This window comes from Podarcis erhardii (assembly GCF_964252035.2).
Source record: "Podarcis erhardii genome assembly, chromosome: 1".
NCBI classification, from domain to species: Eukaryota; Metazoa; Chordata; class Lepidosauria; order Squamata; family Lacertidae; genus Podarcis; species Podarcis erhardii.
The window spans coordinates 60,740,216-60,762,420 of NC_138497.1; the positions used below are offsets into that span (position 1 = coordinate 60,740,216).

Consider the following 22,205-nt stretch of genomic DNA (forward strand, 5'->3'; position numbering starts at 1 on the left):
TGATTCAGCAGCAAGGTATTCAAAAGCAAAAGTACCAGTTGACAATACTTTAAAATAGGAGTCAAGTAACTGGAAGTTCCTAAGCCAAGTTCAGCCCCATGGGGATTATTTAGCACCAACTGAGAGTGAAAAGAGTTGAGACAAGCGTGGCATCTTGTAGCTTCAGAATTTGATGGCAACAGGGAGTGGGAGTTTAAGGCAGAGGCATCTTCTCTCACTCCCAATTTAAAATTACGTACCCTTTAGGTAAATTAAGTTTTGACCAGGGCTGTGTTTTACACTTTATTTTGCACTTGGGATTGTGACAAACAGGAAATGTGAATGTTCCTGTGAGGATCACCTCAAAGTGCTGATGCTAAGTTTAAGCATAGTGTGAATCTCAACAGTCCCTTGTGGTTTTAGATAGCACCATGAGAGGCACTGCATTTTAACACATGCTTTTCTTTTCTTTTCTTTTGCGGGGCTTTTTTCTGTGACTAACCTTGTCAGCCATCAAGGAGCGGAGCACACTCTTTAGTCAGTTCTAATTATGGTATTTACTATCAAAAATACAGTGCTCAGCTGTTACTGTGGTATCTCCTTGAGTCATACTCATGAGTGTCTGATTCACACACATCTCTTCAAAGGAAAATGTTCAGAGGGACAGCAGAAGAAAATGCATTTCATTGTTAGTAACTGGCAATGAGAAGCAAAGTCAGGAACACAGGCATTTCATTACAGAAAGTAGTTGTGTGTGACAAATAAAAATTTCCAAGGGAGCTTCCAAATGCACATTTGTTCTGCACTTATGTATGTATAAACCATTCTTATTTGTTCTTGATTTATTTTTTAATTAAAAATATTTATAACGCAGCCCTCATCTGTATGAACAAAGACAAAAGAATAGCTTGCTGGATGAGACCAAAGGCCCATCTAATTCAGCATCCTGTTCTCATAGTGGAAAACTAGATGTCTGTGACAAGTTTGCAAGCAGGACCTGAGAACTCTCCCCTTCTGTGCTTTCCAGCATTAGCTATTCAGGTGCATAATAACCTGAAAGTGGAGGCAGAGCATAGCCATCATGACTTGTAGCAGTTGATAGCTTTATCCTCCATGAGTCTGTCCAATCCATTTTTAAAGCTACCCACACTGGCGGCCATCATTACCTCTCATAGAAGCAGAATCCATATTTTAACCATGCACTCTGTGAAGAAATACTTTCTTGCGTCTGCTCTGAGTCTTCCAGCATTTAGCTTCACTGAATGTCCACAAGTTCTAGAAAGATGAAGAAAAGCTTCTGTCTATCCTCTGCCTCCTTACCTGTATTATTTTATACATTTCTGTCATCCTGCCTCTTCCTCACCTTTTCTCTAAAATGAAAAGTCCCAGTGACTAGGATCCCAGTGGAGGTTTACTCAAGTGAAACCATGGTTTGGTAGGTTTCTTTCCCCACCCCACCCCTTCTCTCGTCAAGTAAAGCATATTTCCTGAGCGGGCCTCTTGCTCATTTATCATGTCACTCTTTTAAGCTTTTAAGAAATTGAAGTTCAGCTCAGCGCTTGATTAATGAGTTTGTCAGCTTGATGAAACTAAGGGTAAATAAATGTGCTTAGTTTTTAACAAAAATTCCATGGGAACTTTTGTGCCCATGATAGAAGAGTCTTTTGTCTACTGAATAAATCCAGTTCACCTGTCATAACCAGGTCATTGTTCTGGGCCCTCCAAAAGTTGTGGGCGTGTGACAGTCAAAGCATTTGACAAGGCCACATGTTTGACAGCCACCCTTACATATTTTCCCCAAGTTGTGCCTTTAAGCTTCCGAATTTTAAAATATAGTTGTTTCCTTAGGTCTTACTCTTGTTTTCTTACAGGCAGTGTCCTGTTTATATTGACTTTATGAGGTCATCTGTCAGAACTTTGATTGCTCTGTCTTTAGTCTTTCAGCAGTGAACTTAAAAATCCTGGGTTATATTTGGAAAAACAACATTGACCTGGCACATCCCTAATTCAAACTCAGAGTATGAAAAGGCTGTGCGTGGAACTCTTTTTCACATATAGCTCTTTCATAATTTATGTGTTAGAGGCAACTGTTGTGATTTAATAGTAGTTTTTTTAAATTCATGAATACATGTTTTTAGCATCATTTGAAAAAAATCTACAGGGAACAGAAGGTCCATATTGGATGGCAGCAATAATGCAGAATGAGAGGCAGGGGGTTCAATTCTGAACAGCCAGAATTGGAGCATAAGTAAAGTATTGTCCTTTCTTGCCAATTATAGCTCCTCTCCCCAAGTACTTCTCCATCCCTACCCTCCCACCCCCACCAGCCTAAGTCACTTTCATTATCCGATGAACAAGGGAAACATTGAAAGGTGTCTTTTGCTGAGCCAGAGCACTAGTCTACAGCAGGTGCAGAGTACCTTGGGCTATCCATATGTTGTTGAATTACAACTCCCATCATTCCTGGTCATTGGCCATGCTTGTTGGGTATGATGGGAGTTATAGTTCAGCAACATCTAGCTCTCCGGGATTTCAGACAGGAGTCTACCCTAGCCTTACCTAGAAATTCCAGGGATTGAATCTGGAAAGCATGGAACAGCAAACACAGATGCTCTATCAATAAGCTACAGCCCTACCTGAAAACTTGACTGGGATGGAGGAAAGCACTTGAGGTAGTAGACAGAAACTATGTGAAGAGTAAGCTAGAGGTGGAAACTGCCACTCTCAAATCTTGCTTGTCCCTTGCTGGCAAGGCACTTGCTTTGCCTGCAGAAAGTCACAATTTTAATTTCTTGTATATCCAGTTAAAATAATCTCTGGTAGAAGAACTGGAGAAAGTCTGGGCTTGAGACTTTGGACTGCACTGCCAGTCATGAGTGGACAGTTCCAGGGTTGATGAACTCATGGTTTGATTCATTATAACACTTTTTCAGAACTCTGTGCAATTCTTCAGAGTTTTTGCCTAGATTCAGTTCCTTAATGTCTTGTTAAAAATTGATAAATAGATTGTTGTTTGTTGTTGTTGTTGTTGTTGTTGTTGTTATAAACAGTAATAAGCATAATATTCCCAGTTCTGTCACTGTGTCTATCTATTTGTTGATCTTTTCAGCCACTTGAACTTGTCAATTGCAATGCAGATTTTGACTGGTTTATCAATGGACGATGAGGAAGTGCTGGGCATCACATTATGCTATCCTCTGCAATAACTGAGCTAGGGCTAGATTGGTGAAATTCCTAGGGTCTTGCAAAACTGGAGGAAGCTGCAAACTCAAGCAATCTCTTGCCTATATCCTGCAATGCTTCCATAATTAGTTTAATGTGTGCAAGAAGACCTTGCAATTCATGTAAAGTAAGGTGTTGCTTAAAATGAGCTACGTCCTTGGCAATTTAGCATTCATAGAATTGTGCTGTAAAGCAAAAACACAGGCAACATCTCTTCCTTCCACTACAAATAATTCTATTAGATTCAAATATGCATATGGTCGAATAATTTTGTATTCAGCAAATGGATGATATTAATAACAATTCTCATTTTCAAATGTGTCAAGATGTAGCTTTCTCCCTGTCATTTTCTAGACTGTATCAGCTCATATCTAAACTATTTTCTTTTTGGCTAATATGCTGAGCATTCTGTGTCTATCTGAGCTTGTAACTAAATAACAAAGTTGTTCATTGTAATTCTATCAACTGCTTTATTAGTAGCAGGTTTTTTTGGTATTACGTTTAGTTAATCTTTCCAGTGCATTAAAGAACTAGGTTTCCAAGAGTGATGTAAAAGTGATATGACAAGAGGATGGTTGCATGAAGGGGGTGGGGGCGGCTTTGATTAAAAATATGAAAATCATAGCAGTGACAAAATGAAATGACCTGCTAAACATCATTCATCCTGTCTGCCTAGATCTGATGAATTACTGTTATTTGGACAGCATTTACCAATGAATTCTTCGATGTCATTATAAATGTTCCAAAGCACATTTTACCACTACATACAGATAGTTGCCAGTGTATCCATGCAACACTGGATTTATGGTGGTGCTGGTGGTCCCCCCCGCCCCCCGCCCCAGGGTGCCAAGACAAGGGGGTGCAGAATGGAAGGTGAGAGGAAGGAGGGCATGAAAATAAGAAATATTGGGGGGCACCAAATTTTGCAACACTCAGGGTACCATATAACCACAGTCTGCCCCCTGCCACATGGTTCTTTCTGGGGTGTGAAGATGGCTGACTTTTCTTTGAAGAATTGTGTTTAAACACAATATTCTTTCTTGACTAAAAGAGCTTGTTCCCTAAGAATGTTTTTGCAACATGCAATACAACTCTGCAGTGATCAAATATCTCGTCTCTGGTCTATATGTGCTTTTGCATTCTTAAAAATAATGCAAGCAAATGTCTTATATTTTATGAGCAGGATAGAATTACCATACAAAGGTTATTCAGGTTATGTCACCAATTAGTGCAGTACTGTCAGCCATTTGAAAAATGGCTATATCTTTAATACATAGGATATTTTTTAAAAAATGGAATATAACTTGGATATGAATGTTATCAAAGTAGGAACGTTTCCAATTTCTTTCTGAAGTCCTCACATAGAAAAATTGCAAAGTATATTCAGGATTAATATATAAATCCTTTAGAAACAATATTAGGCGTTACCAGTGAAGATATCCATAGATATATGAGGTTATTTTAGGATGAATGGAATATATGTTTCACAAATCTAATTTGGGATACCAGCTTTGGAACTGTGAGCTGCTAATGTGTAAGGAGAATGTTTCACATGTAAAGTAAATAGCAATATCATTTAGGTTTCTTGCTATTTGCATCCAAAAAGACTTTAGCAATTTAAATAAATCCAACTGATTTAAAAATACTGTGGATCATTTACAGAATTTTTTTAAATGTAAAAATGTCTAACGTTTGCTGCAAAAAAATATGCTTCAGCTTTTTCGGTACTAGGACATTGAATTCTTTAGCATAAATAGAGAAATTCAGCCCAGTCTCTCTTGCAGACTGTTTAGTTCCATGTCTGATAACCCATTCAGGCTTTAGCATGTTTAGAAGCTTTCTTTAGTTTCCTCCAGCTCTGATGTCAAATTTCTCTATACAAGAAAGACCTGCTATAATAAGCTGAATACTTGATTAGCACAATGCCTTGAATTTTAATGTTGCTAACTTTGTTTCTATCAGCTCAGGGAAAAAGAAGAGAAACGTTATAGTCCAGGGATTGCAAACCTTGGTGGTTGGCTTTAGCTAGTTTGCTTGATAAAATTATGGTTTAAAAAGCTAATTAGACAATGTGATTAATACGTATCTTTTAATCCCTTCTCTGCTTTTTACAGATTTATACAGACTGGGCCAATCACTATCTAGCAAAATCTGGTCATAAACGTTTGATAAAAGATCTGCAACAAGATGTGACTGACGGAGTTTTACTGGCTGAAATCATCCAGGTAGTAGGTAAGTAAATTTGCCTTTTGTTACCTCACAGCCACAATTGTCTCATCAGGAGCATTTTTTCTGTGAAAAAGCAAATATGTTTAATGAAATATTTTTGTGCTGCTTTGCAGGGCCAAAACAGCCTTTAAAGGCAGTGCACACATAAAATCATAGTACAATAGCTTAGAAAGTCAGATATAGTGTTCATAATAATAATTATCTGGGGAAAAAATCTTTCTAAAATCATATAGATAGTGCTATGGGCATGCATGCTGTAATTATTAGTTGCATTTTTTAAAAAAATCATGGGAATGGTTTGTGGTAATTATTTGTTGCTGAAAAGATCTGTCAAAGCAGTATATCATGCACACAACTAAAGCCAAAAAGAAGCTGATGACAAACTTTATAACAGTCACATTGGATTTTAAAATAACTGCTATTGAGCATTCCATTTTTTATTATTTCCTCTTTTCTTTTTGATTAATATTGAAATAATTGATGAGTTAGCTAGCTGTCTGCTGTAGTTTTGGCTTCAGAAGTGGGTATTAGATGGTAGTGTTTATGCACAGAGTTCTTAACATTTCTATTCTGGATTGTGAAATTGCTTTGAGATGCTTCATAAGAAGCAATTCATATATTATATATTATTATTATTATTATTTCAGTTTTACAAAAAATAAACTTAAATCTGAGATTTAAATATGAATCAAAGTAGAGATCTAAGTGCAAGAACTAGCAGATCCTTGAAAATACTGTAAGTTTCTAATGTTACCATCCTATACAGTTGCCTGGGGATGTCCCATTGAATTCAGTGGCACAACTGAGCAGACATGCATAGGATTGCACTCTTAAATTCTGGTTCACAAATTCAAGTTCATCACTTGGTAATTACACCTTCAATCACAGAATCAATATAAGATAGAAATTTCATATCACTTCAAATACAAAGTTTTTTCCTCATAGAGTCAGGGCCAAAGTAGCTGTTATACTTGATGCTATGGTTCTTCTTTTTCTTAAATTAATTGCAGCAGTGGTGATTGTTTGTTTGGTTTTGAGATTGCAGCATGCAGGGAGTGGAAGTTTATCCTTTGTCTCCCTTGCTGTCCCCCCCCCAAAAAAAGAAATCCCCCCTGTCCAGCTATGAGTTTTAGTAAAAAGATGAAGAAGTAGTTCTTATTAACAGTGATGGGAACTAATGGATCACCACAGTGCTCTCTATGTTGGGCTTCCCTTGCATTTGACCCCAAAACTGGTGTTATTGCAGAATGCTGCAGCACAGCTGTTGACAGGAGTGAGACCTTGTCAGCATATAATTCCTGAACTCAGAAATCTGCACTGTTTGCTGATTGGTCACTAGGTCAAGTTCAAGGTGCTAATATAGTATTTAAACTCATTAATAGTTTGGGACTAGTTTACCTGCAAGATATTTTCAGACTCAACCACTCTGATCTGCAGATCTGGAATGTTACAGATACCACATAATACTCATTCTGTATTTGTAAGAAATCAGCCTTTTAGCATGACAGCACCAAAACTTTGGAACTCCCTGCCTGTTGACGCCAGGAAGACACACCAGCTCTTTTCAGTGCCTGCCAACAACATTTTTATTTAAGCAAGTCTATGCAGACTTGGGACACGAGTGGCACTGTGGTGTAAACCACTGAGCCTTGAGCTTGCTGATCAGACGGTCGGCGGTTTGAATCCCCATGACGGGGTGAGCTCCTGTTGTTCAGTTCCAGCTCCTGCCAACCTAGGAGTTTGAAAGCATGTCAAAGTGCAAGTAGATAGACACTGCTCCGGTGGGAAGGTAAACGGCGTTTCCATGCGCTGCTCTGGTTTTGCCAGAAGCAGCTTAGTCATGCTGGCCACATGTCTGCGGACAAATGCCAGCTCCCTCGGCCAGTAAAGCGAGATGAGCGCCACAACCCCAGAGTTGTTCGCAACTGGACTTAACTGTCAGGGGTCTGTACCTTTATACCTTTTTTATGCAGACATACAGAATATTGACATGTTTTAATCAGGGTTTTTTGGCTCATTATTGATTGTCAATATTTTTGAAGGTTTAAAATTGTTACTTTTAACAGTTTTTATTGATAATTTCGTTGTTTTATTTTTTCTGCAAACCACTTTGAGGGTTTTTTAAAACAATCAAGTGGTATATAATTTTAATGAAATAAATAAAACTTTTTTTTTACTATAACCCATAGCTGTCCAGAGTAGAATTTCTTGGGGAACTGGGGGGAGATAAACCTCCTCTCTGTGGATGCTGTGATCTTGATAACAATCAGGGATTCTCTACAGCTGTAATTAATTTAAGAAAAGCAAGACACTTAACTGCTTGCTATGCACTCAGCATACTGTGTTGTTTTTGAGCCTCAGTTTGTACATGCAGCTTCCAGTCTGCCTATATGAGGAGCACAGTGAGCAACTCTAGAGAAATCAAATGATGTACTTGGTTGCATAAACCAGCCCTCACTTGTTTGTTAAATAGCATGGGCCTCGTTAACCTTGAAGATTATTGCAACTGAATAAGCTGGGTATATTTATTTTCTCAGTACTGTAGTGATAAAAGCTCCATATGTAGTGATAAAAGCTCCATCATCAGCTCAGGTTGCAATCTGCAGAAACTGGGGATGTACTGCAGCTCACAGCACTGGAGTGTTTCCTGCTCTTCTTCCACTTTTGCCAGTTTGTCAAGTTCATTATTTCCTTTAGTGATCCATCCATATGGTCTTGTTGCCCACATGGATGAAATCGCAGTGAGCTGAACACTCAAGAAGTCCATTAGCACAAATTAGAATGAACAAGAGAAGAACTTTGGCATTTGACATTTTCTGCCAAAAGCACTAAAAGAGACATAGTGGGTCTTCACTAGCAAGAGGCTTCAGGGGTGGTCCATCTTTGACCTCATTCACTTCTTTTCTCTCACATTGCCTGGACATGGGTGACATATATGCAATTTCATCAACATCCATCATGCTTTAGCTAGTCTGTTCCTTTCACCAACAACTTTTTAATATATTAATATCTGATTAATTTACACATTCCTAACCCAATTTTAAAAGTTAACCCCAAAATTTAAGCACACACAAAAATACAGATACACATTGTCAAAAGAAGACTTTAAAATGAGAATCTCAGCAGTATTTTCTGGTTTTTAACTTCCTCCTAAATGATCTAGAGTTAGGGATGATCAGTGAAGCCGCCAGAACCCCAAAAATGGATTCAGTTGCAAAAATGGGGTTCTGAGGAACACCAAATGCTCTTGTCATACTAAATGAATGAGCATTAAAATGGCAGCTGTAATTCAATGCAGGCAAGAGTAAAGTGATGCATATTGGAGGAGGGGGGAATCCTAACTTCACAAATAGGTTATTAGAGTCTAAACTGATGGTGACTGACCAAGAATGAGACATTGGGCTCATAGTGCATAGCTTGATGAAGATGACAACCCAGCTGTGGCAGCTGTGAAAAAGGTGAATCCCAGGTTAGTGATAATTAGGAAAGGAACTGAAAATAAAACTGCTAAGGTCAGCAGTTCGAATCTATGCAGCAGGGTAAGCTCCTGCCAACCTAGCAGTTTGAAGGCATACCAGCACAGTAGATAAATATGGACTGCTGCGGTGGGAAGGTAAACAGCATTTCCATGCACTCTGGCACTCATCACAGTGTTCCGTGCACTGGCCACTTGACCCGGGAAAACTGTCTACTCCCTCAGCCTGAAAGTGAACCTAATAATCGAATTTGACTGGACGTAACCATCCAGGGGTCCTTTACCTTTACCTGCTGTTATACAAAACTATGGTGTGACTAAAGGTTGAACACGGTGTACAATTCTTGTTTCCTAACTTCAACAAGAATATTGCACTGCCTGCAGAGGACTCTGTTTCAGCTAATGCATCAGTTCCCAAACTCAACTAGCAGGGCCTACCAGGAGCTGCCCAGGGTCCTGATTTGCTTTGCCTTCCACCAAACCAGACCTGGAATGGAAGAGGCTCTGGTATTCATTACCATGTATCCCCAAGGGCCCCAGTCCCAGCAGAACAGGATAGAATGTAGAAGGAACTTACCACTTACTGTTAAATGAACATAAAGCAAAAGCACAGTCTTGCATGGGTTTTCATTCACCATAATTCCATAACCCCTGCACCTATCTTTCTGAAATTTTGGAAGTTACTAACCTAGGGTTACCTGTGCTGTGTATGCCATTTTCATAAAAAGTGCCCCCAGAATCACATATGGGTTAGGTATGAAAATCTACTTCCCCAAGACTTTTGCATAAAAACCCTTTTGCCTGAAATTTAGCAAGCTTCATCTTTTCAGAAGGGGTGGCTATGTCTGCAAATTCCATCCAATTCTTCCTATAACTTTTCTGTTATAAGTTTCACTTTAAAAACAAACCCTCAAACTGTAAATTTCAACACCAAAAAACCTCCTACACATATTTATATGCAATTTGGCAGCCCCATTAACTCAGAAACTGTTCCTGTTCCTGAAAAGTTCACCTAGTTCTGAAAAGAAAGTAAAAAGGTTTCCCCTTGTGTATTTCTTCATGTTAGTCAATGCATATACATCTGAAATCTTTGATTTTCTAAAGCAAGGATTCAGACCCAAGGCAAAGCAAGTGATACTCAAAGCTGAGGTGTTTGTGAATTGACCCATTTTCCAAAACAGAATGCAAACCAAATCTTGCCTTCCATGCAGACCAATAGTTTTTACCCATGAAAAATATAACAAAGACAGGAAAGAAAGTTGTATATTTTCAAGAGGAGGAACACTTGACTTGATTCTCTTTTTCCATTTCTTCTTCTCATTGCTTTAATATGTTTGGGTTCAGTTGTTTAAGAACACTGAATTGTTAATACGTAAGATTCCACCACCACCTATTTCCATTAAAAAGAAAACTCATCTTTAAGCACAGCTGCTCCTATTTTAATCTCTCAATTTGACACTAAAAAATTGTAGTCATTTGTATCCCATATACTAGCTGTAGGCAAAGTGAATATCATTGTCACATCTGAGGTGATAATATGCACCTATAGTGATTGTGATCACAGTTTCAGTATAGCTAATGAAATGGAAGCTACAACATCACAACTCATCCAGAAAGATAACCCCAGAGCTCTAGATATTTTGGTCTGGATTGGAGAGAGAGCTGGAGAGCAGGGTGAAATAGGCATTTAGAGGCTGCTCCCCTGTTTATGCAATTTCACTTATGCATGTCGGGGCCCAGAACATAACCCCCACCTGTATATATGAACATGACCTAAAATACCATGGGTTACTTAGTGGTGGTGGTGTGTGTGTTTGTGTGTGTTGCCTTTTTCTTGCTACAAATGTGGTTTGTCTGGAATTTTCTTGCTACAGACAAACATGGTTTGTCTGGAATTTGTTCAGGAGTCCTGGCGAAGGTACTTCGCAATACTTAATCCATTGTTTTAAGGCAATCTGAAGAGGGAAAATATACTTGTTTGCTGCCAGTTTTGTGATGAATGGAAAGAAGAGTGAACAGCTTACTTCTTGTTCAAGTTTCTTGGGGAGGAGGGAGTGTTATCCTGTCTCTAGTATTGTTATTCTTTTAAAAAAGACAATCAGAACTGTTTTGTTTTTCTTGGACAATTCTATGATGACTAGAGACGTGCAAGGATTAAACTGGCAGGGGCAGCACGAACATAAACTTTCAGTATGTCTTCATATTTTCCAAGATTTTGAGAAGACTGCTATTGACTCACTACTGTATGCTCCATGTTCACCAACATCCTTAGTACTGTTGCACTTCATACCAGTCAAAATTACCACTTAGAACCTTTCCACACATGACCCTAAAGTCATATTTTAGCTCTTCTGTAAATGAATGTTGTTAATAGGCAATGGAAAGACTCAGTCCACAATAAAACCTGGATTGGAACATCTCCAGATTCTGATATACTAGAGCTTGTGGAAAACTTGAAGTGGATTTTTAATCAGTACAGAAAAGATCCACTTTCATACAGACTGCATATTGGGGGGGAAATAAGAAAAAAAAACTATAAAGCAAATTTACTTTTAATGTGAATAAAATGTATAATGCAGCTCTTTATGAATGAGGGCACTTTATAAAGAAGCAAAATGACCTCCAGAAGAATATAAGAACTGTGTAGATGAATCAGAACAGCATGACAAATCTCTTGCTCAAGCTATATCTCCCAAGCCAACAGGCAGTTTATGCAAGTGTGTGCGCACGTATGTGTGCACGCGCGCGCGCGCACACACACACACACACTTCCAGGACTTGCAAGAGTCATAATAATTTTGGAAGAAATTCACTGGAATGAGCATTTTTTTAAAAGACCCTAACACACCCTATTAGTGTGATTATTATTTTGAATTGTGAACACCCAAAAGACAGCTTTCAGCTGCTACCACATTCTCAAAGCCATCAGCATGCGTTATCATCAAGCTTTGCTGAGACCAGCAGGGGAGCATTAATCATGGCTCATATGCAGCAGTACCTCTTGTGTGAGTTTCCAGGTCCTACACTGCACAGCTCATGCCCCCCCCCCTTTCTTTTTGTGAGAGGAGAGCCATGGTTTTGACTGCCTGGTCTTAGTGCTTTCACTACTCGTACTCCATTCTCTCACTCCTTTGGATTCCACCCCCGACTCCTACATGGGAAAGGAACAGATTGAACATGACATTAGTGTTTGAAAGCCCCTCCTTTCATGGCATATGGTTGTATTTTATGATTGAAGGGAAGTGGAGAGCATGGTAGTCTGATAAAACTTTCTGCTAACTATGGATAGACAGCCTCCTAAATGTACTTATCTAGTTGTGAATATGGTATGATCCATGCAAAAGCAGGACCAAGCAAGGTTCATCCTACCTACAGACAGCCTGCAAAATGCTGCTGGCAGATGTAAGGGATTTTGTTTGCTGGTGACTTTTCATTTCTATATATAAGTTTGGAGAAACCAGCAGCTGCCCAGCAAAGCTATTTCAGGAATACTTCACTGTCACTTATAGCATAGAGGAGATGTTGCCATATACATTTAATACTCTGCGTCTCCATGTAGAAGCTAGTAGTCTTGGAATGTGCCTGTCACCAAAGAGTTGAAGAAAAGCACTCTTTTAGGCTGCCTTCCAGTTTTTGATCCGCTCAGTGTACGAGAAGCAAAAGTTAGGCCAATCCACAGTCTGCTTTAATGTGGAGTTAAGCCATTTAATTTGCTCTTTTGACATGAAGAAGAAAGAAGCCATAATTCATCATCTGAGAATGTATGGAATGAGTACTTAAAAAGACCATTATTTTTGTTAAGGCATGTTTTCACCCAGTTGCCATATTTATGTATGTGTAGCATGTAGTAAATATAGTGGGAGAAAACAGAAATATTGTTTGCGAATGTAGATATTTCTGCCATGCAATTATTTTGTTCTTGTTATGCTAGAGAGCTGATGCACAGAGATCTGTTTAATATCTGTATACTATGCTGCTTAAACTGATAGTTTTTTGCCCTAAAAGTAGGGGACTAGTGTGTTCTACTGGATGATATGCTGTACTTGTGTCTGAAAGACTGCAGTTAGAATCCAAACCTATACCTATAGTGTAAATCACTGGTCTTCAACTGGTGGATCATGTACCCTGATGCAAGGTGGGTCACAGAAGGCTACCACCATACAGCTATATGGTAAAAGATTGAGAAATGGGTCCCAAATGCATGTTTGGGTTAAATATGGGTCCTGGGTCTGAAAAGGTTGAAGATACATGGTTTATTTGAAGTTGTTTGAGCAAGATATATCTCTCGAGCCATCTTGAATATTAAAATAATTGTCTACCACTCTTACTATTTCTTTCTCTGCTTTCTCTCCCACTTTGAAGCCATTGGCTAACCTACTGCCCTCTTTCCTTGTAACAGTAAGCCATGGCTAGAAATAACCTGTGGCTTACCACGAATGAGTGGAGTGCTGGTGCATGGTGCCGAATCATGCTTGCTTTGGTCTACCCTGACCAGAGCCAGAAAACAAATAATACAGTGGTACCTCGGGTTAAGAACTTAATTTGTTCCGGAGGTCCGTACTTAACCTGAAACTGTTCTTAACCTGAAGCACCACTTTAGCTGATGGGGCTTCCTGCTGCTGCCGTGCTGCCGGAGCCCGATTTCTGTTCTCATCCTGAAGCAAAGTTCTTAACCTGAAGCACTGTTTCTGGGTTAGCGGAGTCTGTAACCTGAAGCGTATGTAACCTGAAGCGTATGTAACCCGAGGTACCACTGTACAGTGTTTGGCTTACCACTACGTGTGAACCCACACAACACGAAGCCAAGAACAAACTTTGACTTCAAGAGAAACAAGCCTCAAGTGCTGGTTCACACAGAACAGTAAGCCAGCCACTCCACAGTTTGTTTTTGAGCTGTCTCCGGAGAGGAGCAAAGTGGCCACGATTGACCAGTGTGCACATCACACTGTGGTAAACCATAGTTTTTCTTAGACTGCGGCTTACTATGATGTGTGAATGAAGCCAATGTTTTGTCACTAATGGCCTGTGTGAAACTTGTGAGTTGAGTCACTGGATGTCCATGTGAGTGGGAGTGTGCCCACTGGCCACACCTCCTGATGCCAGCGTGTTCTCTGGGCTCTCAGTGGCTGCACATCTGGCAGTAATGGAAGAGGGCCCTTCTGCATGTACAACGTACTAGAGGTTACAACTTTCTGGTAAACTAGATTGTGGAATCCTGTGAATCAGAATATTGAGTACCATCAACACCTCTGGACTAGACAAATGGAAATTGCAGAGCTTTGAGAAATTAAAGAGTAAAGTACAAGATTGGCTTCATTATTACCAGATAATGGAAGTTTATAAATTGGATAAAAAAATCGGATTCCAAGTGGAAAAATCGAAATTAGAAACAGAATTGTTAGAACCTAAAACTAAGAATTTGTGAAAGATGTACAACTTGCTGTTGAAATGGAATACTCAGGATGAAACGGTGAAGTCTGCTATGATTAAATGGGCACAAGATGTTGGACATAACATTATGTTTGCTGACTGGGAACAGTTATGGACCACCGGTTTGAAATTTACGGCATGCAATGCCTTAAGAGAGAATATTATGAAAATGATTTATAGGTGGTACATGACCCCAGTCAAGCTTGCAAAAATTTATCATTTGCCCGATAATAAATGTTGGAAATGTAAAGAGACTGAAGGTACATTCTTTCACCTTTGGTGGACGTGCCCAAGGATTAAGGCCTTCTGGGAAATGATTTATAATGAATTGAAAAAGGTACTTAAGTACACTTTCTTGAAAAAACCAGAGGCCTTTCTTCTGGGAATGGTTGGCCAAATGGTACTAAAGAAGGACAGAACTTTCTTTATGTACGCGACAACAGCAGCAAGAATTCTCATCGCAAAATACTGGAAAACACAAGATTTACCCACTCTGGAGGAATGGCAGATGAAGATGATCGAATACATGGGATTGGCGGAAATGACTGGCAGAATCCGAGACCAGGGGAAAGAGTCGGCAGAAGAAGATTGGAGTAAATTTAAAGACTATCTACACAAATGGTGCAAAATTAATGAAAGCTAGAATGATGTTGGACAGAAATTAAATGGTTACCAGCTGTAATGTAAAGGTGGCATAATAAGTTAAAATAAGTTATATCAATGTTGCAACAAGGATTTTGCTAAATTAAGAATTTGAACTGGAATACAAAAGGGGGAGGTGAGAGGAGGTCCGGGATATAAGGTAATGGAAATAAGAATTGGGAATTATATTTGTTTTGTTTTGTATTTAAATGTGTATTTCTGCTTTTTTTCTCTTTTGTTAATTGTTTTTCTTTGTGTATAAAATTGGAAAATCTTAATAAATACTTATAAAAAAAAACACCTCTGGACTAAATTGCACAGTAGCGGAATATATTTGCACCATGTGCATTTATACTTTGTAGGTTCAGGTTAGTTGCTAGATCTTGGAAATGTGTCATCAACAACAGACTTCACCCACTGCTTGTAAAGTAAATGAGAAGTTAAAAAAAAATTTAATTTATTTACATCTGACTTGTACATCTGCATGGCTTATTAAGCAAACCAGCCATGCACTCATGCATAAAGAGTGATGTGGCTTCCAGATTTGAAACAATCAGTCTGGCAAAGATTACCCATCACTTTAAGAATTGCTGTCAGCCCAGTTGTCTCTTTTTGAAATGGTGGTGACCTTCTCCAGCTGTCTCTAGAGGAATGGCTCAGAAGAAGAATTTCACCGGATGGCTCTGGGTGTTTCACACATTTGTTTTGATTGGGCAACCATAGCTCTAGGCTGTTTGATTTAGTTGCAACAAGTGCTCTGAGAATAACTGCACCAGGTGTCTTTACAATAGGTTTTGTTTTGAAATAATTCTGTCTGTTCATTTTTAGCAAATGAGAAAATCGAAGACATCAATGGCTGTCCAAAGAATAGATCTCAAATGGTAAGTGAAAAATTAAATGTGTTTTGTCTTCACTGTGTTTTCCTCTAGGCATACTTAAGAGGAAGTGAGTTTCTTTGAGCTCAGTGGGACTTACTTCTGAAGAAACCTGTTTGGGTTTAGCTGCAGACATGATGGCATATTTAACATTTAATCAATCAACCAATATTGCTTTATTGCACAGCCATACAATATATCAAATCAGATCACATGGAGATCATTAAATTAATTACAATAATTGCATCTTCTGTTTATTAACTTGTATTTAACATTGTAATTGAATCTTAGCTGCAACCCCTACTGTATAGGTTTGTTTAGCAGCACAGTTTAGAATATTAATGCAAATGTATTGGACGTAGAGTTTTTAATTCATTTTATAGAATATTTAAAAATAGTATGGGGAAAGTATGCAAACATTTAATATACATTTAATATACATCAATGTAATGCATTTATTACATTGATATTTGTTATGTGAACCGTTCGTTTAAAAGTTATACATTTTTCCTATGCTATATGCTTGCACAATGGAGCTTTCCCCCCCTCTCCTTCCCCTGTGTGCACCCCCTATTCCCTCTGAAGTAGACTCGGGGGGGGGGGAATAACTCAAAAAAACAGCACATGACGGGAAGGAAAGGGGAATCATTCTGTCTGGCAAGCTTATATCCTTATGCAAATGGAATGCTTGTAATACTGTGGTGTTGAATTCCATCCAGGGCTGGGAAGTTTTCATTGATGAACTAAAGTCACATTACTATATGACATGGTACAGCTGGCTGAGCCATCAAAAACATAACATTAATAACGTCCTTTATCTTAAAGGCTGATTCAAAAAGTGCTTTATCCTATCCCTTGTATGTTCAATGAAGGCCCTGTCTTTAGTTAATGGCATTAAAGTTAAGTTGTTCTGCACCCAAAGGACATCTGTTATGTGGCAACCAGAGACTAGGATTACTCTGCAATGGCACCCTGATTATGGAATGCCGCCCCCCAGGTATATGACTGATGCCAATCCTGAGTAGTTTCCGGTGCCATCTCTTGAGTAGTTTCAGGTGACGGTTGAACAGCAACTTATTCCAGTGGGCTTTTATGATGATAAAATAAATTGACCAGTTTTGCTGTTGTATGTTAACTTTTCTGCTACTGCCAATCTGGTTATGATTTTGTCTGGTCCCTTTATCTTGGTGCATGCTGATTGTATGTTTGATTTTTAAGTGATTGCACCCCATCCTATTATCATGTATTGATAAAGGCTGGATTAAAACTATTTCAAATAAATGAACTATGTGTTCAATATATGGAGCTAGGACTTTGGGGTTCATGGTTTTTATGATGGTTTTTAAGTTTTGCTAATAAAATGAAAGTGATTTTTTAAAATAAAAATAATAATGATTAAGTTTTGAAAAAGATGCAGGTACCATTTCTAAAAGGCTAACACAGCCAGAAAGCATTCTTAACCCTAGGAAAGTGAAGCTGGTTGAGGTGGTCTCAGGCATGATGCTGAAGAACTTCAGGACCATTGTCTTGGGGAACTTCAACATTCACACTGAGACTGCCGTTAATGATCCAGCTCAAGATTTCATGGCCTTCATGACAACCATGGGACTTTGTTGCCTGCCCTTAGTCTTTGAATCATCTGATATGAATGTGATAGTGTGGAGATAGGAGGAGGTGAGATAATCCCATTGTCATAGTCAGACAATTTCCTGGTCAAGAATGGCAGTTCCTCCACTAAGTTGTGGCTCCATTAAGATGGTCCACCTCTGGAGACATATGAAATCTGTTGGATTCCTAAATACCCTAGGAATTTTTTTGACAGGAATGGCATTTAAGTGGTAAATAAGTGAATAAATAATCTGTTGAGGTTCTAATGTCACCTTGGAACGGTGAAATGTGATAGGCCATTGACACAATTGTTCCCCAGTGCCCCTTCTTGTGCTTAGGACCTGTGCTACTCCTTAGTACACTGAGGAGTTACAGGTGATAAAACAGGCCGAATGATACCTGAGTGAAAATGATGTAAAACTTGCTTTTAAAGGTGACAGAACGTTCATTAGAGCACATAGTTTAACACTACTTCTGTATCAGGCCAGCATGAAAGATGGAGAAAGCAGAACAATTGAACCAAAAGATAGGAAAGAGAGATGTAGCCAGAGGAAAGTGAAAGAAGCTGTGGAACATCCAAGCAGTAATATCAGACAGGCAGAAAGAAATGCAGCCTTGACAAAGAAACCACAAATTTATCTTATAATAAGAACAGGAAATAACTGTGGTGACTGTGTGGTGCTTGTGGTAAAGTGGTGAATCTAAAGTGTGCAGAGCTGAGCCTAGATGTTCATAGAGAGGGTGCCTTTGGCTTCTCTGTGGCTGTACATTCTCACCAATTTTTGTTTCATTTAATCTCAATTTGGGATTACTGAAATATCACACCCTAAAGACTTCAAGAGGCAGTTTGAATGAATGTAGCCAGCTGTACTAACTATTACAATGAAACCCTCCCAGGAGAATTTTAAGACTGAGAATAAAATTCATCTTTCTAACACCAAGGGTTTAGTTGGCTTTGAAAACTGGTACAGGGGAATCACAGAGGGGGCAACAAAAAGTTCAAAAGCATTAGAGACATTTTTTTTGCCCCGCAAATTCCAGACAGGAATGTATTTAGAAGCATTAGCAATAGTATAGCTGTAGTAACCAACCGCCCCCTGCCCAGAAAAAAACCATCCTCAGTTAAACTTTCTCATTTACTTCATATATATTTGCAAATGTATATTTATTTATTAATATAAATATTTATATGCTGCCTTTCACCCCAGCATGTCCTCTCAAAGCAGTTTGTAAATATAAGAAAACAATAACAGTATCCTCAGTTTTTAAAATGAGCAACACTGCAGCATCATAAATAAAACTCCGGTTCTCAAACAGCACAAAAAAGCATGACTGAACAAGACTGCTTTGCCAATCTTCTTGACGGCTGGGAGGGGAAGTGCTAAATGAGCCTTCTGAGGAGCGAGATGTAGAGTGTAGGCACCACCACTGAGAAGACCCTGTCCCAATGAATGCACTAAACATATCTCAGATAGGAGAAAGATGAGAGCATAGTCTCCACAGGTGGGAGAGTAATGTGGGAGAAGGTAGTCTTTCAAATATTCCAGACTGAAACTATATAGAATATTAAAAGTAACAGCCATCACTTTGAACTGAGCATACCAAAAGCCAACACAGATTAAATAGCAGTGGAGTCACATACTCCAAATGACTAGCCCCTGCCAAGAGACTGGCAGTAGTATTCTGAACCAAGCAGCTGTTGTAAAATTGCAACCTATGCAAACTTAACTGGAAATAAGCCATATTTAACTCAATGGGACTTGCTTTAGGGACTCCAAGTTTTTAGTATGGTCATAGCATCTTTATCTACAGTAGGGACGTTAAAATACTCTTTGAAGTACATCTATATACTCTTTGAAAGGAGAAGGGGCATTCTGAATATTACAAGAATATAAGCCACCTGCGTTACACCTAGACCTGCTTCAAACATAATTCAGATGACACAGTTGCTGCTAAGTGCCTGAAGTCACATTTACACCATATTTTAAAGCACTCTTACACCATTTTCACCTCATGGAGAATCCAAGAACTGTAGCTTGTTGAGGGTGCTGGGAACCGTAGGTCTGTGATTTAATCCCTGTTTTAAAAGGCTCCATCTGACCTATACATTTAATGCAATATCATACCACTTTAAACTATCATGGTTTAACTACCAAAGAACGCTGGGTAGTGTAGTTTGTTAAGGGTACGGAGTTACGATATTCAGCACCAATCCCTCTGCCCAGGATCTTGGGAATTGTAGCTCTGCGAGAGAAACAGGGGTCTCCTAGCAACTCCTACAGCCTTAGAGGTGGGATTCCACTAAATTGTGGCATTCATGGAATGCGATCCACTCACAGAATGAGACCTTCCTCCTCCTGTTCTCTCTGCACCTCTTAAATCTGCTCTGGAGATTTGTGGAACAGCTACAAGGGCATTGGGGAGGGCAGTGAGGGAAGTCCCATTGTGCGAGCAGACCTTGCTCCCCATAGGTATTCCTTGTGGGAATTTGATTCTAGTTCCCGTTTACAGAGCTGTGCAAAAGGAAGAGACTGGGTAGTTTCACCCTTTAATTAGTTCCCTTTTCCCTCCCGAAAAAATTCACAAGAAACTCTCTTTTAAAGTTCAAATAACAAATAACTTTTACTCAGTGTACTTGCACTTGTTGGATTAAAGATACAAGACAGTCAGGTGTTACTTATGTTACTAATACATATTACATAGAGTGGTATCTAAGACAAAAAACTGTTGCAGACTACCGGTAACTCTGAAGCAGACAGCAGCACAACAGAACAGACCTACTTCTCAGCTGCTCGAAAAGACCGTTAATAACTGCCATAACTGTACCAACTGCCATAACTGTCTCTGGCAGAAGGTGTATGACATCACAGAGTACTGTATTGGAATGCTATAACCCTTCACTTAGCATTTGGGATGCTTTCATCCCACATACCCCACTTAGTGCTATGTTGAATTCCATCCATTGTTTGTGTGGAAAGGAAAGTGTTATCCCTGTACACAGCATTTCCCGAGTAAAAATGTGGAGGCTACAGCTCTTTGTAATGTAGACGGATCCACAATGCTTATGCTTGCATGGTCCGAATTGCCTTTTTCTAATTCCAAATGTGTGCTCTGGTTTCTGGATTATATTAATAGAACCCTATTATTTCTATAGTCTGTTAAACAATATACAGCGAGGCAGCCTGCAATTCTTTGTGCCACATCAGAATGTGAGGGGGGGAACCTTGACAGGGATTTAATTTTATGGCAGAACTCTTTATACAACTGCTTCCACCTTGGCTGTTCTGACTATTTAAATATGCCTCTATTTATAGAGTACCTACTACTGAGGTTTTCACACCTGAAATTGGCATTCTATTGAAGGCAGAAATAATATCCTTTATCTTTCCAAACTTCTAAAGCCTCTGAATGGAAGGAGTCTTCTTATTCTACTACTACTTTGCAATTTATTTTTAACACTTTTGGCCACAATTTAGTAGCATTGTCCTGTTCTATTGCTGTGCTGAGAAATAGAGATCTCCTCAACTTTGCAGTAAGGGTCTTATTGCATTGATTATTTTACATATTTTTCTAGAATGTTTTGTAAACAATTGAATGGTTCAGAATTTTACATACAGTGGTACCTCAGGTTAAGTACTTAATTCATTCCGGAGGTCCATACTTAACCTGAAACTGTTCTTAACCTGAAACACCACTTTAGCTAATGGGGCCTCCCACTGCTGCCGCGCCACTGGAGCACGATTTCTCTTCTCATCCTGAAGCAAAGTTCTTAACCTGAAGCACTATTTCTGGGTTAGAAGAGTCTGTAACCTGAAGCGTATGTAACCTGAGGTACCACTGTATATCCAAGGCTGCCATCCTATGCAAACTAATGCTCCTTGTTGTTGTTTAGTCGTTTAGTCGTGTCCGACTCTTCGTGACCCCATGGACCAGAGCACGCCAGGCACTTCTGTCTTCCACTGCCTCCCGCATTTTGGTCAAATGCTCCTTAGAAGACCAGTAATGTACACAAGTGTAGGATTCCTCTGCATATCACAAATTTTCTGAGCTACATTCTAAATTTGAACTGCTTCACACTTTATTTGGTATTCAAGCTACATCAAGCATTTGGACAAGTCTATCTTAGCTTGCAAAACCAAGATATGTGTGATGGGATTATGAGCTACTTGTGCGTAAAAGTTCAGTCCCTCAGATCTTGGGCATGTTTCTCAAGACACTGTGTACAGCGGAGCCCCTTAAGCATGACTCCCTTAATCGCTGGCAGAATCCGACAGTGGGCGTTTGCGGAAACGACTCCAGCATAGAAGCTCCTTAACGGAAACGCGTCGTCTGGACTCTCAGCGCGACAGTTTCCGGCGAGGAGTGGGTGTACCTATAGGAGGTCCTGAGACTTCTCCACTGTTTTCGCTGGAAAATTCCTTGAGCCAGTCTGGCACCTCACTCTCTCTCTGATCTCCCACACTCCCCCTACTGGTGCCTTCCCCCGCTGCTGAGTCTCTCCTAGCTTCTGAGAGCCTCTCCACCACCTGCCTTTCCGATGGCAGTTCCCTGACAATATGCAAAAGCAGTTTTCCTGCCCTTGTGACCCCCTTCACATGAGCTGCAGTAAAACCAGGAAGCATCTAAATAACCATAGTTCCCCCTTTCATTCAAAACAGGAAACGATGGTTACCAGCTTCAGAACAAACCAGGATATTAAACCACACTTTGAAGGCCTGTGTTGATATGAACTACGATAGTCTGAA

The 22,205-nt window shown here is 39.4% G+C and overlaps 1 protein-coding gene and 1 long non-coding RNA gene across 9 annotated transcripts in view; one reads left to right on the forward strand and one right to left on the reverse strand.

Annotated features, from left to right (window-relative positions):
- Nucleotides 1–20,992, reverse strand: part of LOC309327507 — a 36,398-nt gene extending 15,406 nt beyond the window's left edge. The window contains exons 1-2 of the long non-coding RNA XR_014150554.1: nt 19,798–20,992; nt 11,904–12,056 (exon numbers count right to left, since the gene is read on the reverse strand). This is a non-coding gene — a long non-coding RNA (uncharacterized lncRNA). The remainder of the gene's footprint in view (nt 1–11,903; nt 12,057–19,797) is intronic.
- Nucleotides 1–22,205, forward strand: part of NAV2 (neuron navigator 2) — a 559,460-nt gene that overhangs the window by 353,796 nt on the left and 183,459 nt on the right. For all 8 annotated transcript variants that reach the window (XM_081882207.1, XM_081882209.1, XM_081882202.1 and 5 more), the window contains exons 2-3: nt 5,316–5,433; nt 15,806–15,858. In XM_081882207.1, coding sequence (XP_081738333.1) covers nt 5,316–5,433; nt 15,806–15,858 — 171 coding nt within the window. The remainder of the gene's footprint in view (nt 1–5,315; nt 5,434–15,805; nt 15,859–22,205) is intronic.